General features: G+C 48.4%; 1 protein-coding gene across 1 annotated transcript in view; it reads right to left on the bottom strand.

Annotated features, from left to right (window-relative positions):
* The window catches only part of LOC139226779 (dynein axonemal heavy chain 17-like), a 1,002,254-nt gene that overhangs the window by 490,788 nt on the left and 497,410 nt on the right, over window positions 1–14,056 (bottom strand). Inside the window, exons 27-28 of the mRNA XM_070857781.1 lie at window positions 7,503–7,625; window positions 5,880–6,227 (exon numbers count right to left, since the gene is read on the bottom strand). Of these exons, the coding sequence (XP_070713882.1) occupies window positions 5,880–6,227; window positions 7,503–7,625 (471 nt within the window). The remainder of the gene's footprint in view (window positions 1–5,879; window positions 6,228–7,502; window positions 7,626–14,056) is intronic.

Raw genomic sequence — 14,056 nt, 5'->3', positions numbered from 1 at the left:
TTCGAATCCTAACATACAGGGCAGGTCACACATACCTGCGGCTACACGTCCGCAGATGTCTCAGAGTCCACCATCAATGGTGATGAATGCAAGGCCATTACCACCTTATTGGCCCTGCGGGGGTGATCATCGTTTCCATTCATGCCAATTCAAAGGATACAAAGGGCTGTGGAACAATGGGAAAACTCCAACAAGTGTGCAGGCGAGATGCTAAGCCTGTTAAACCTGCAAACCACCACGTTGCAGAGGAGGACAGATCCACGGAGGATCACGATGAAACAGAGCCTCAGATAGAGGAGGCAGAGGTATATGCGGGGGCACACATTCACCACGAATTGTCCCCCGATAATGCTGAATGTTGAACTAAATGGACTCCCGGTGTCAATGGAGCTGGACATAGGCGCGAGCCAGTCCATCATGGGCAAAAAGATTTTCGAAAGGTTGTGGAGCAACAAGGCCTCAAGGCCAGTCTTAATTCCAGTTCCAACAAGACTAAGAACTTACACGAAAGAACTCATTCCTGTAATCAGCAGTGCTACCGTAAAGGTCTCCTATGATGGAGCGGTGCACAAGCTATCACTCTGGGTGGTAGCGGGTGATGGTCCCACGCTGCTCGGCAGGAGCTGGCTGGGAAAGATAGGCTGGAACTGGGACGACGTCCGAGCGCTATTGCCCACTGATGACACTTCGTGTGCACAGGTCTTAAACAAATTTCCTTCGCTGTTCGAACCAGGCATCAGGAAATTCCAAGGAGCAAATGTGCAGATCCATCTAATTCCAGGGGCGCGACCTATCCATCACAAGGTGAAAGCAGTACCGTACATGATGAGAGAAAGGGTAGAGATCGAGCTGGACCGGTTGCAACGAGAGGGCATCATTTCACCGATCGAGTTCAGCGAGTGGGCCAGTCCTATTGTCCCAGTCCTCAAGGGAGATGGCACCGTCAGAATCTGTGGCGATTACAAAGTAACTATCAATCGTTTCTCCCTGCAGGACCAATACCCAGTACCAAAGGCCGATGACCTCTTTGCAATGCTGGCGGGAGGAAAGATGTTCACGAAACTGGATCTGACTTCAGCCTACATGACACAGGAACTGGAGGAATCATCGAAGGCCCTCACCTGCATCAACACGCACAAAGGTCTTTTTGTTTATAACAGATGCCCGTTTAGAATCCGATCAGCGGCGACGATATTCCAGAGAAACATGGAAAGTTTACTGAAGTCGCTCCTGCACACTGTGGTCTTCCAGGACGACATCTTGGTCACAGGTCGGAACACAGTCGAGCACCTGCAGATCCTGGAGGAGGTTCTTAGTCGACTCAACCGCATGGGGCTCAAGTTAAAATGCTCGAAGTGCGTTTTCCTGGCGGCTGAAGTGGAGTTCCCGAGAAGGAGACGGCATCAGGCCCACCAACGCGAAGACTGAGGCAAATCAAGAATGCACCGAGGCCACAGAACGTGACGGAGCTGTGGTCATTTCTGGGACTCTTGAACTACTTTGGTAACTTCTTACCAGGTCTCAACACACTGCTAGAACCACTACATGCCTTACTACGAAAAGGGGGCGAATGGGTTTGGGGTAAAAGCCAAGAGAATGCCTTTGTAAAAGCGAGAACACTGTTATGCTCAAACAAATTGCTTGTGTTGTATGATTCATGTAAATGTTTGGTACCAGCATGTGATGCGTCATCATATGGTGTCGGGTGTGTATTGCAACAAGCTAATGATTTCAGGAAACTGCAACCGGTTGCTTATGCATCCAGGAGTCTGTCTAAGGCTGAGAGAGCCTACAGCATGATTGAAAAAGCGTTAGCGTGTGTCAATGGAGTAAAGAAAATGCATCAATACCTGTATGGGCTAAAATTCGAATTGGAAACTGACCATAAGCCACTTATGTCCCTGTTTTCCGAGAGTAAAGGGATAAATACCAACGCATCGGCCCGCATCCAGAGATGGGCACTCACGTTGTCCACATATAACTAAGCCATCCGCCACAGGCCAGGCACAGAAAACTGCGCTGATGCTTTCAGTAGACTGCCATTGCCCACCACGGGGGGTGGAAATGGCACAGCCGCAGATCTAGCCATGGTTATGGAAGCATTTGAGAGTGAGCAATCATCCGTCACTGCCCGGCAGATCAAAACCTGGACAAGCCAGGACCCCTTATTATCTCTAGTCAAACGCTGTGTGCTTCATGGGAGCTGGTCCAGTGTCCCAGTGGAAATGCAGGAAGAGATAAAGCCGTACCAGCGGCGCAAAGATGAAATGTCTATACAGGCAGACTGCCTTCTGTGGGGCAATCGAGTAGTGGTCCCCAAGAAGGGCAGAGACACCTTCATCAATGACCTCCACAGTACACACCCAGGCATCGTGATGATGAAAGCGATAGCCAGATCCCACGTGTGGTGGCCCGGTATCGATGCAGATTTAGAGTCCTGCGTTCACAGATGCAATACATGCTCGCAGTTAAGCAATGTACCCAGGGAGGCACCGCTATGTTTATGGTCTTGGCCCTCCAAACTGTGGTCTAGGGTACACGTCAACTACGCAGGCCCGTTCTTGGGTAAAATGTTCCTTGTGGTTGTAGACACGTACTCCAAGTGGATTGAATGTGAGATAATGTCGGCTAGCATGTCCGTTGCCACCACTGAAAGCCTGCGGGCCATGTTTGCCACTCACGGCTTACCCGATGTCCTGGTGAGCGACAACGGGCCATGTTTTACCAGTGCTGAGTTCAAAGAATTCATGACCCGTAACGGGATCAAACATGTCATATCTGCCCCGTTTAAACCTGCATCCAATGGTCAGGCAGTGAGAGCAGTGCAAACCATCAAGCAAGACTTGAAGAGTGTAACTGAAGGCTCATTGCAGACTCGCCTATCCCGAGTCCTGCTTAGCTACCGGACGAGACCTCACTCACTCACTGGGATCCCACCTGCTGAACAGCTTATGAAAAGAGCACTTAAGACAAGGCTCTCGTTAGTTCACCCTGATCTACATGAACAGGTAGAGAGCAGGCGGCTTCAACAAAGTGCATACCATGATAGCGCAAATGTGTCATGCGAGATTGAAGTCATTGATCCTGTATTTGTATTAAATTATGGACAAGATCCCAAGTGGCTTCCCAGCACTGTCATGGCCAAAGAGGGGAGCAGGGTGTTTCGGGTCAAACTTTCAAATGGACTCAATTCACCGGAAACACTTGGACCAAATCAAACTCAGATTCACGGACTACCCTGAGCAACCCACCTTGGACCCTACCTTTTTTGATTCCCCAACACACACACCAGTGGCAATCGACACCACGGTTGACCACGAAGCAGAACCCTTCATCCACAGCAGCTCTGCAGGGCCCAACACACCAGGCAGCCCAGCAAGGCCAGCTGTACAGCAGCCCAACGAGAGCCCAACAACTGATTCAATAATACCAGCTTTCACACCGAGACGATCAACCAGGGCAAGAAGGGCTCAGATTGTAAATAGTTACACTATTGACTTTGGGGGGGGGGAATGTTGTTATATATGTGGACTTGTATTTACTCTGTACAGCCATCAGAGGGCTCATTCCCCGGAGTCCCAAGGGATCCCATAATCTCTTGGGAGCACAGGTATTTAAGAAGGCTTCACAGGTTGGAGAGGTACTCTGACGACCTGCAATGAAAGACTAAGGTTACACTTTACTTTGAGCTCACAGTGTTCAGTCTGACTCTTTCTCCATACACAAGAGAAGTTATAGAAGTTTCAGAATTCTTAAAATGAATTCAAGAGAACTTATTTAGACAGTATGTAGCAAGCCCAACAAGAGAGGGGATTGAGTTTTAGGGAATGAAGCTGGGCAGGTGGAACATGTATCCGTGGGAGACCATTTTGCTGGTAGTGATCATAATTCAGTTAGATTTAGCATAGTTATTGAAAAGGACAAAGATAAGACCAGGAGTAAAAGTTCTCAATTGGGGAAAGGCCAATTTTACTAAGCCGAGATGTGATTTATCGAAAGTGGACTGAAAACAGCTACGGGAAGATAAATCAGTACAAATATGTTCTCCCAAATCTAGAGCCCTCTGGATGTCAAGGGGCATACAGGGTAGGAAAAGAGGGAAAAGGGAAGTTCATGTTAGATATCGAGAGGTAAATTCGCCAGAAAGTCTAGAAAGTGCAGGGTGAAATTAAAAAAGGAAATTAGGAAAGCAAAGAGAGGGTATGAAAAAATATTGGCAAGTAAAATCAAGGAAAATCCAAAGATGTCTTGTGAGTACAAGAAGAGCAAGAGGATAACTAAAGAAAGAGTATTTACCTGCAGTATTTACCTCCTCGGTATCTGACAAGAGCATCCCTTTATTCCATTTTCCTATCCTTGACATCCAGGGGGCTCTAGATTTGGGAGTCACACCCTCTTTCATTGTGAGAACATATTTGCTCTGATTTTCCTTCACGTAGCAGTGTGCTGTCAGTGTTCTTCAGCATTGAGGTGCTGCAATCACTGACAAGCACTACACAAAGGTTCAGGGCTGCACCCAGGCTGTCCCATTACTCCCCCCATATGCTTACAGGTTGCAGGGAGGTTCTCTTCCCTTCCAATGGATGGAAGAGACTGCCTCAGGAAATCAACACAGCCTGGTTGCATTGCACAGGAGGACAAAAGCAGGGATGTCGTCAGGAGGACCAGGCTGCTGTGGCGCAAACATTTCAATGAACCCACTCAACCTCATCCTGCTGTGCCACTTATCAGATTCCCATCATTCTGCCTTCCCTACCCTACTCCTACAAATTCTTACTCACACCAGGTTACCATACACCTCCACCCATTATCACTTCCCTATCTCACCCTAGCCACCCCTCACCTTCATCCTAGTCCAATCATACCAACTAACAACACACACAGGTAGGCACATGCGTGTTTTAGCCAATGTTCATGTGAAGTTTCTGTTAATGTGCTGGCACACGATGAAATCTTTATTTTCAACACTTTGTGTTCTTGGACAGATTTGTGTGAACCTTTGAAAGTGGCTTACTGAGTTGCAGTGAATGGTACCTCCCACAATGATGATGAGTGTGAAAGGAATGGCTTGGACATGCAGGGATACTTTATAGTTTTGGTGTGAGGTGGTGCCAACCTGGCACATCATGTGGCAGCCAGGGTGTACAGTGACAAGTGAAGTAAATCTGGCCGTGGCCCGGGCAGCAATGTTGTTGGGTGCTGATGCCCTGTGCAGCATCAGGTTGGTGTTTTTGTTGGTTCTGCTGGTGTGCCTGGTGCTGCTGGTGTTGAGGCTGATCTGAGGTCCAAGATGAGATCATTTCAAGGGCACCGATGCTGATGTAATAGATGGCAGGTGAAGTTGAGATGATAGAAACGATCTGTCAATGGTGAGAGAGGTTGTTCCAATGAGGTGACATTGAATAGAAAGTTTGCTCCAAACACTTTCAACCTGCATAAAGCTCAATCTGTCTTCCAACTGCAGTAAGCAATAGTTTCTGAGCTTGGAAAATGAACAGCTGAGAAAGGGGAGCTTTTATAGCACATTTGCAGCTGTTAAGAAATGAGATGATTCCATGGCCATTCAACTCTCACCCTGCTTACCTGATGTGATCCCCGAGCATCTTGGACTCCGTGGGCGACCTGGTAAACTCTGATGGTGAGCTGAAAATAGCTCTTAATCCTCTGTTAACAATGTCATAGTGGCCTGAATTGCTTCCCCCGCTGCTCCGTGTCGGGTTTGCTCAGCATTAGCAGACCTGACATTTGGGAAAGGCATGTGGCGGTCGGTTAACAGCTGCTGTCAATAAAAAAAAAACATTTTCCCACCTGACCCACCACCAATCATGCCCGCTGACCCCCGGCAAAATTTCCCCTATGATTCTATGAAAACTACATACTTTAAAGTCAACATCAATGGCCTCAAAACGCTTGGAATCTTCAGGCAGCTGGGTACGGATGTCTTCAGATCCTATAAAAATGCTCTCAAGGTGAAGCCAAGTTCTCTGTACCTCAAACCAGATGGAAATGACTGAGTCTGCAGTGGACAACTTTTTCTGCCAGCTGGAGACCTGTTTGAGGAAATACGCAATATATTTAGAAGATATCAGGTTCTGCAACTGAACTTGATTGTCCTCCAATGTTTCTACCAGTTCATCACTTGATTTCAGTATCAGAATTCCTGTCCTGCTGTGAGTTTCATGTTGAAAATCCATGATACTCCAAGTGTTATCCAGCTGACTCAACACCTGTAAAAAACAGAATTTAACATTTTTTTACAATTTAATCAACTGATCCTTTTTATTTACATTTTTGATGTTCAATTTTACTTCAAATATGCACAGATAATAACTTCAGTAGGCACAGGGAAGCATCAGGATGGTAATCAGGTAGGTGAGAATGTCCTGGTCTCCTTCCTCATTTTCTGTTTGTGCCCATGGTGGAGCTTGCACCAGGACCCTCTGCAGATCAGAAGGGGTCCCAGGAGCACTCCAGAGATAGATGAAGGCTGTTCTAAAGCAGCCTGCAGAGTATTCAAATACAGGAAAAAGAAAGAAAGACTGCATTTATATAGCGCCTTGCACAACCACCGGACATCTCAAAGTGCTTTACAGCCAATGAAGTACTTTTGGAGTGCAGTCACTGTTGTAATGTGGGAAATGCGGCAGCCAATTTGCGCAAAAGCAAGGTCCCACAAACAGCAATGTGATAATGACCAGATAATCTGTTTTTGTTATGTTTATTGAGGGATTAATATTGGCCAGGACACCGGGGATAACTCCGCTGCTCTTCTTCAAAATAGTGCTATGGGATCTTTCACGTCCACCTGAGAGAGCAGATGGGGCCTCGGTTTAATGTCTCATCCAAAAGACAGCACCTCTGACAGTGCAGCACTCCCTCAGCACTGCACTGGAGTGTCAGCTTCGATCATTTGTGCTTAAGTCCCTGGAGTGGGGCTTGAACATAGAAAATGTAGAAACATAGAACCACAACCTTCTGACTTCAATACGACTGAGCCACAACTGACACCTGTGAAGAAAGACTACCTGGACTCCACCATGGATTCCTGCTGAAACAGATGTGGAATTTTGTTAGAACAGGTTTTGGCAGCCTCCCACTATGTCGAGTAACCTTTCAGTTGCCAGTAAAGTGAACAATTTTTTTTTTTACTGCTTCCTCCCAGTTCCCCGCTGCTGATCTTTGAACATTAGGGCCTGGAAATTGGTTCGCACCCAGATCAAACAATTTTTGAGGGAGAGCTACCTATATGCAATATTTAAAGTTATATGGGTAGGTTTTATAAATCTGCATTCCGGTGCAAAACGTCTCATGTAAGGTCCGTATTTCAAGAATTCAATGGCGGCGGTTACCAGATCCTGTTGGATTTTCTGTCTCTAGAGAGTGCAAATTTCTAAAATCAATCCTTTACTGCGTGACTAGTATGCTGGTGAAATGTAAAAGTTATTAGTATTCAGAAGTTCATCACATTCTTCTTTTTCAAACTAGCTAATAAAATCCAATACCTTCTCCATTCCAGACTCTTTCACAGATTTATCTACAATATTGCGCACTTCATCTTCAAAGTTGTGCAATTGCAGACTCAATAAGTCTGCAAGAGTTGTTTCTTCTGACATCACAAAATTGACCTGTAAGAACAATGAAAGAAAATGAATAATAACTTCTTACTTTATCTCCCTTTTAAAAATCAAGTTCCTCTTCATTCTTCAAATTATTGTCTCCATTGAAATACTATTCCAGCTTCAGATACCCTCTGGTACCTCGCACAAATGGTCATTCTTCACATATAAGCATAGATAGTGAATGTCAGCAGGCTATTGGCTCATGGGAGACACCACAGCTGATCCTGACCCTGTCCTTCCAACACACTTTTTCCATCAGGCTCACTGGATATAAAATAGGAAAGGGACCCTGGAGGATTTTCAGCTGCTTCGCCTGGGGTACTGAGGATATATTACCACAGTTGCATAATGATTTCAGTTAGAGAAGCTGTCATAGGCAGCCGCTTCTGTCCCGGGCCGAAGGGACCCCGTGCCGGTCGATTCTGTCCTGGGCTGAAAGGACTCCACACTGTTCCGGGCCCCAGCGGAACAGCGCACAGCGGGCCCAGAGCAGCCCCGACGGGACAACACACAGTGAGCCCTGAGCAGCTCCAGCGGGACAACACACAGCGGGCCCTCAGCAGACCCAGCGGGACAACAACTAAACGTTATCTTGTAGTTGCCGAAGGGACCCCCGGCCGAAAGGACACCACACCGGTCCCCGGCCATCCCGGCCGAAAGGACACCACACCTGCCCACGCCTGTCCATGTGGTCGCACACCAGGTGTTCATTGTGCTGAGAGATTCGGGGGGACATGGAACCGGCCGAAGAGACTCTGAGGCCGGCGTTCAAACCGCCGAAGGGACTCCAGGCCGGCGCTGAAACGGCCGAAGGGACCGCGGCAGCGGCGTTCAACCCAACGTCTTAAACTGTTGACCAACTTTTAATTAATTTTTAAATTTTTAATCAACCTTTAAACTTTTTAAACATGTTGGGAAAACTTTTAAAACTTACATTTTAGATTTTTAATCGAAATACTTTTAAACATCTATTATTGATCTACATCCTTGACTTTTTAACAATCTTTAGAAACTTTTTTAACTGGGGAAACTTTTATAACCTATTATTGATTTACATCTAAGACTTTTTAACAACTTTTAGAAACTTTTGAAATAAATTGGAAATTTTTATCAACTTTTAACTTTTAAAATAACTTTGGAAGTCACCTTCCTAATGCCTGCACCCCAGAGCTTCGGGCCATCCACCATCAATTGCGCTAATCGGCGCTGAGCTTGCGGCCAACACTTCGCCGTAGGCAATTAGGCTTATAGAGCTGTGTTTGGTCTCCAGTTGTCTTGGACCCCTTTGCCACTGGACCAAGACCTTGTTCAGCTAAGCCCGTGTGGTTGCCGGTGTGCAGCGGCCACCCCACGTTAAAAGAACTCACGCACAGGTATCTTCCACTTCGTCAGTATGAAGTTCGGGACCTGGAATGTCAGGACTCTCATGGACAATCCCAACAGCAACAGGCCGGAATGCCGCACCGCCATAGTTGCCCGGGAACTCAGACATTTCGACATTGACATCGCCGCCCTAAGCGAGACCCGGCGGACAGGGGAAGGCCAGTTGAAGGAACATGGTGGAGGGTACACCTTCTTCTGGAAAGGAAAACCTGAGGTAGAACGTCGCCTTCATGGAGTCGGCTTTGCCGTCAAGAATGAGCTGGCCGACCGCCTCAAAGACTCCCCCTGTGGAGTTAACGAACGCCTCATGACTCTACATATTACCCTATCTTGGAACCAATGTGCCACAGTTATCAGTGTGTACGCCCCTACACTCGATGCAACGGATGAGGCTAAAGAGGGTTTTTATTCCAACCTCGAGGCATCCTTGTCCCGCGTCCCCACGGGCGACAAATTGATCCTCCTGGGTAATTTTAATGTCAGGGTCGGCAAAGACACAGCCCTCTGGGGAGGCGTGATTGGCAGAGAGGGGGTAGGGAAAGCCAACTCCAACAGTACCCTACTCCTGACAAAATGTCTAGAACATGAACTCCTCATCACCAACAACCTGTTCCACCAGAGGGACAAATACAAGGCATTGTGGCAACACCCTCGCTCCAAACACTGGCACCTGCTTGACTATGTCATCGTCCAAGCCAGGGATCGCAAGGATGTGCGCATCACCCGCGCCATGACAGGAGCTGACGACTGCTGGACGGACCACCGCCTAATCCGATTCATCATCAACATTAACATTGCCCCAAAGCAGAGGGGACCACAGAAGCAGTTCCGCAAAAAAGTTAATGCCGGGGCACTTAGAGACCCAGCTAAGAGAGCCCTATACAGCCAGCACCGCACAGCCAATCTGGCGTGCCTTGATGACCCTGAGATGCTGAATCTCCATAGTGCTTGGTCTGCCCTCCAGGCCTCTATAACCGGTGCCTGTGAAGAGACTGGTTGATCACTCAACCAGAAAACATCAGGACTGGTTTGATGAAAATGATCAGGAGATCGAAGAACTAATAGATCGCAAGCGCAAAGCATTTCTGAGCCTCAAGCAACAACCCAACTCGGGAGCTGCAAAACAACATTACAGACGGCTCAAAGCTCAGGTCCAACAAAAAACCCGGGACCTAAAGAACAGGTGGTGGAGGGAGAAAGCACAGGAGATACAACATCTGGCCGACAGCCACGATATGCGAGGATTCTTCGCTGCAGTCGAGGCCACCTACGGTCCAAACTCCCAAGGCCCCACCCCACTCCTGGCCAAGAACGGGGAAACACTCATCAAGGACACCGAGGCTGTCAGGGCCCGATGGAAGGAGCACTTTGAAGATCTCCTCAATCGAGACTCTGCCTTTGACTCGAGTGTTCTTGGCTCCATCCCGCAGCATGTGACCCGCCACCAACTCAGTGAAACTCCAACGTTGCATGAGGTAGGCAAAGCTATAAAACAGCTTAAGAATAACAAGGCTACAGGTGCGGATGGAATCACTGCTGAGGCGCTAAAATATGGCGGAGAGGCGCTGTTGGCGCGGATACATGACCTCATCTCTCTCATCTGGAGGAAGGAGAGCATGCCGGGAGATCTGAGTGATGCAGTGATTGTGATCATTTTTTAAAAAGGGAACAAGTCCAACTGCAACAACTGCAGAGGAATCTCCCTGCTATCAGCCACTGGGAAAGTTGTCACTCGAGTTCTCCTCAATCGCCTTCTCCCTGTGGCCGAGGAGCTCCTCCCGGAATCACAATGCGGATTTTGTCCCCTACGGGGCACAACAGACATGATCTTTGCAGCGCGACAGTTGCAGGAAAAATGCAGGGAGCAGCGCTAGCCCTTATACATGGCCTTTTTCGATCTTACAAAGGCCTTTGACACTGTCAACCGTGAGGGTCTATGGAGTGTCCTCCTCCGTTTCGGATGCCCCCAAAAGTTTGTCAACATCCTTCACCTGCTTCACGATGACATGCAGGCCGTGATCCTTACCAACGGATCCATTACAGATCCAATCCACGTCCGGACCGGGGTCTAACAAGGGCTGCGTTATTGCTCCAACCCTCTTCTCAATCTTCCTCACCGCCATGCTCTACCTCATAATCAACAAGCTCCCCGTTGGAGTGGAACTAAACTACAGAACCATTGGGAAGCTGTTTAACCTACGCCGCCTCCAGGCCAGGTCCAAGATCACCCCAATCTCTGTCGTTGAGCTGCAGTATGCGGACGACGCCTGCGTCGGTGCACATTCAGAGGCTGAACTCCAGAATATAGTGAATGTATTCAATGAGGCATATGAGAGCATAGGCCTTACGCTTAACATCCGTAAGACAAAGGTCCTCCACCAGCCTGTCACCGCAACATAGCACTGCCCTCCAATCATCAAGATCCACGGCACGGCCCTGGACAACGTGGACCATTTCCCATATCTCGGGAGCCTCTTATCAACAAAGGCAGACATTGATGCAGAGATTCAGCATTGTCTCCAGTGCGCCAGTGCAGCCTTCGGCCATCTGAGGAAAAGAGTGTTTGAAGACCAGGCCTTCAAATCTACCACCCGCCCTCCTGTATGGATCTGAGGCATGGACGATGTATAGAAGGCACCTCAAGTCACTGGAGCTATATCACCAACGATGTTTCCACAAGATCCTGCAAATCCCCTGGGAAGACAGGCGCACCAACATCAGTGTCCTCAACCAGGCTAACATCTCCAGTATTGAAGCACTGACCACGCTCGATCAGCTTCACTGGGCAGGTCACATAGTATGTATTGCCAGATACGAGACTCCTTAAGCAAATGCTTTATGTGGAGCTCCTTCATGGTAAACGAGCCAAAGGAAGACAGCGGAAACGTTATAAGGACACCCTCAAAGCCTCCCTGGTAAAGTGCGACATCACCACTGACACCTGGGAGACCCTGGCCGTAGACCGCCCGAGGTGGAGAAAGTCCATCTGGGAGGGCGTTGAGCTCTTCGAGTTTCAACGCAAAGAGCATGATGAGGCCAAGCGCAGACAGCGGAAGGAGCGCGCGGCAAACCAGCCCCACTGACCCCTTCCCTCGATGAATGTCTGTCCCACCTGTAACAGAGTCTGTGGCTCTCGTATCGGACTGTTCAGCCATCAAAGAACTCATTTTGGGAGTGGAAGCAAGTCCTCCTCGATTCCGAGGGACTGCCTATGATAATGATACATCAGCTGAAATCATCTAACTTAGCATAGCTTGGGAATTGAATTTGGAATATTCTGGTCTATATAGCTTAGCTACGTACTGGACTCAAAATTCGTGGGTCTGTACAGGGCATAAGTCACATTAATATGTAGGTAGGATTGCGGGCTGGATGCTGGCTCCATTGGGATTCCGACTCATTCAGACGTTCAGCAAGGGAGGATGTCGGGGAGTTCCTGACTTTCCCCAGGAAATTCCTCACTTTACGCAGTTGAAACCTGGGAGGCGCTAACGGGAGTCACAAAACATTTTTCGCCCGGGCAGGGGAACACGTTTTCATCCCGCAGCGGCCTGTTTTCCTCCCACGGCGGAAATTGGCCAGCCCCGTGAGGCATCCACAGGCGATGTCAATGCCAGCCTCGCGTGTCGCGAACCGGGCCACATTCCTCTTGCGGGCTGAAAATTAAAGGGGAGGTGCACGCCACCATTTTGTCTTCTCGGCTGACTTAACAGTCCGGCCTTCTGTGATTTTTTCCGTAGGGTCCGTGCCATGATAGTGCAGCTACCCATTCCACTTCTGTGTCGTGCTGCTGCCACGGCACCCCGCATCCCTGGTAGTATAGTGGAGGCCCCTCGCCCCACTGCAGAGCTCGCAGTGTGCCCTCCCGTTTAACAGAATGGGAGGACACTGTGCTCATGTTAGTGATGTGCGTCGCGCTGTGACATTCGTGTGCTTGCCCCCCTTGTCCCGTCCCCGAGAGGTTTTGGAGTGTCCAACATTGTGCTCCATTTCCTCTCGGGAGCGGTAACCCGAATTAAGGTCGCAGGGCGGGATTTCTGCACCGGGCGCCTCGCCAAGGTTACCGCCCCCAAACGGGTCAATACGCAATTTCGCCCCCTTATAATCTGTTTAAGGCCTTCTAAAAGCCTCAGATATTTACTAGAGTAAGGTAATCAATCCCAAATGGGGACGATGACTTCTCTAATTGGAATGGCTCCAATGGGAACCGAACAGTTAAAAACAAAATTTAGGCCTCAGGAATTTTTAGACCACTGCCTTCACAAACTCAGCCATCATAGAAGCCCTTATACAAAAGCCCTGAAATTATGTGTTGGATATTAACATACAAACACTTGGGCTGGAAATTCGGCATCACCCATTTTGAGGTGTTAACTGTAGTGCCCTCAAAGTTTGCGCTGCCTACCGGGAAATTTCTCAACGCAGCAAGTGGGCGAGGAAGCGCTAAATCAGTCATACCACAATTCTCCTAAATTTGAAGAAGAGATACACATGTTCCGAAGGCGCCTATACATCCCGGGAAAAAACAATTATTAATGGCGTGATAAGATAAATATGCACACGTGCAGTTTCAACTTTTCACTCTGTTCAGAGCGGGAAAATGGAGGAGCAAGGTCACCAGCGTGCCCACCACTTCTCAGCCATGGCCGTCAATGCCTTAATAGACGCTGTTGAGAGGAAGTGGAATGTGCTGCAGCCTCCAGGTGGAAGGAGACTCGTTCCAAGAGTGTTCCGAAGGCTTTGGACGGAGGTGGGCCAGCACGTTTCCATTAGGAATACGGTAGCCAGAACTACGACACAATGTCACAAGAAGTTCAATGATCTCACTAGGGTCATCAGGGTGAGTACACTTTCTATTAATGTTGAAATGCCATAATGTGAACCTCACTGTCTCACACAATGTAAAGTCTTTGCAGTACCTGCTCCTTCTCTATGTGTTCCAGACCATGGTCTCCGTTGCTGAAGCCACCATAAAAGCTCAGGCTCAGTTCACCAGCCATGCCCTGCCCATCCAAGTGTCGCTCACCTTCTTGTTCCCAACTCAGCCTGACCCC

The sequence above is a fragment of the Pristiophorus japonicus genome, chromosome 16 (genome assembly GCF_044704955.1).
Source record: "Pristiophorus japonicus isolate sPriJap1 chromosome 16, sPriJap1.hap1, whole genome shotgun sequence".
NCBI lineage: Eukaryota > Metazoa > Chordata > Chondrichthyes > Pristiophoridae > Pristiophorus > Pristiophorus japonicus.
The sequence above is the reverse complement of the archived record's forward strand: the minus strand, read 5'-3'. Positions and strand labels throughout refer to the sequence as shown.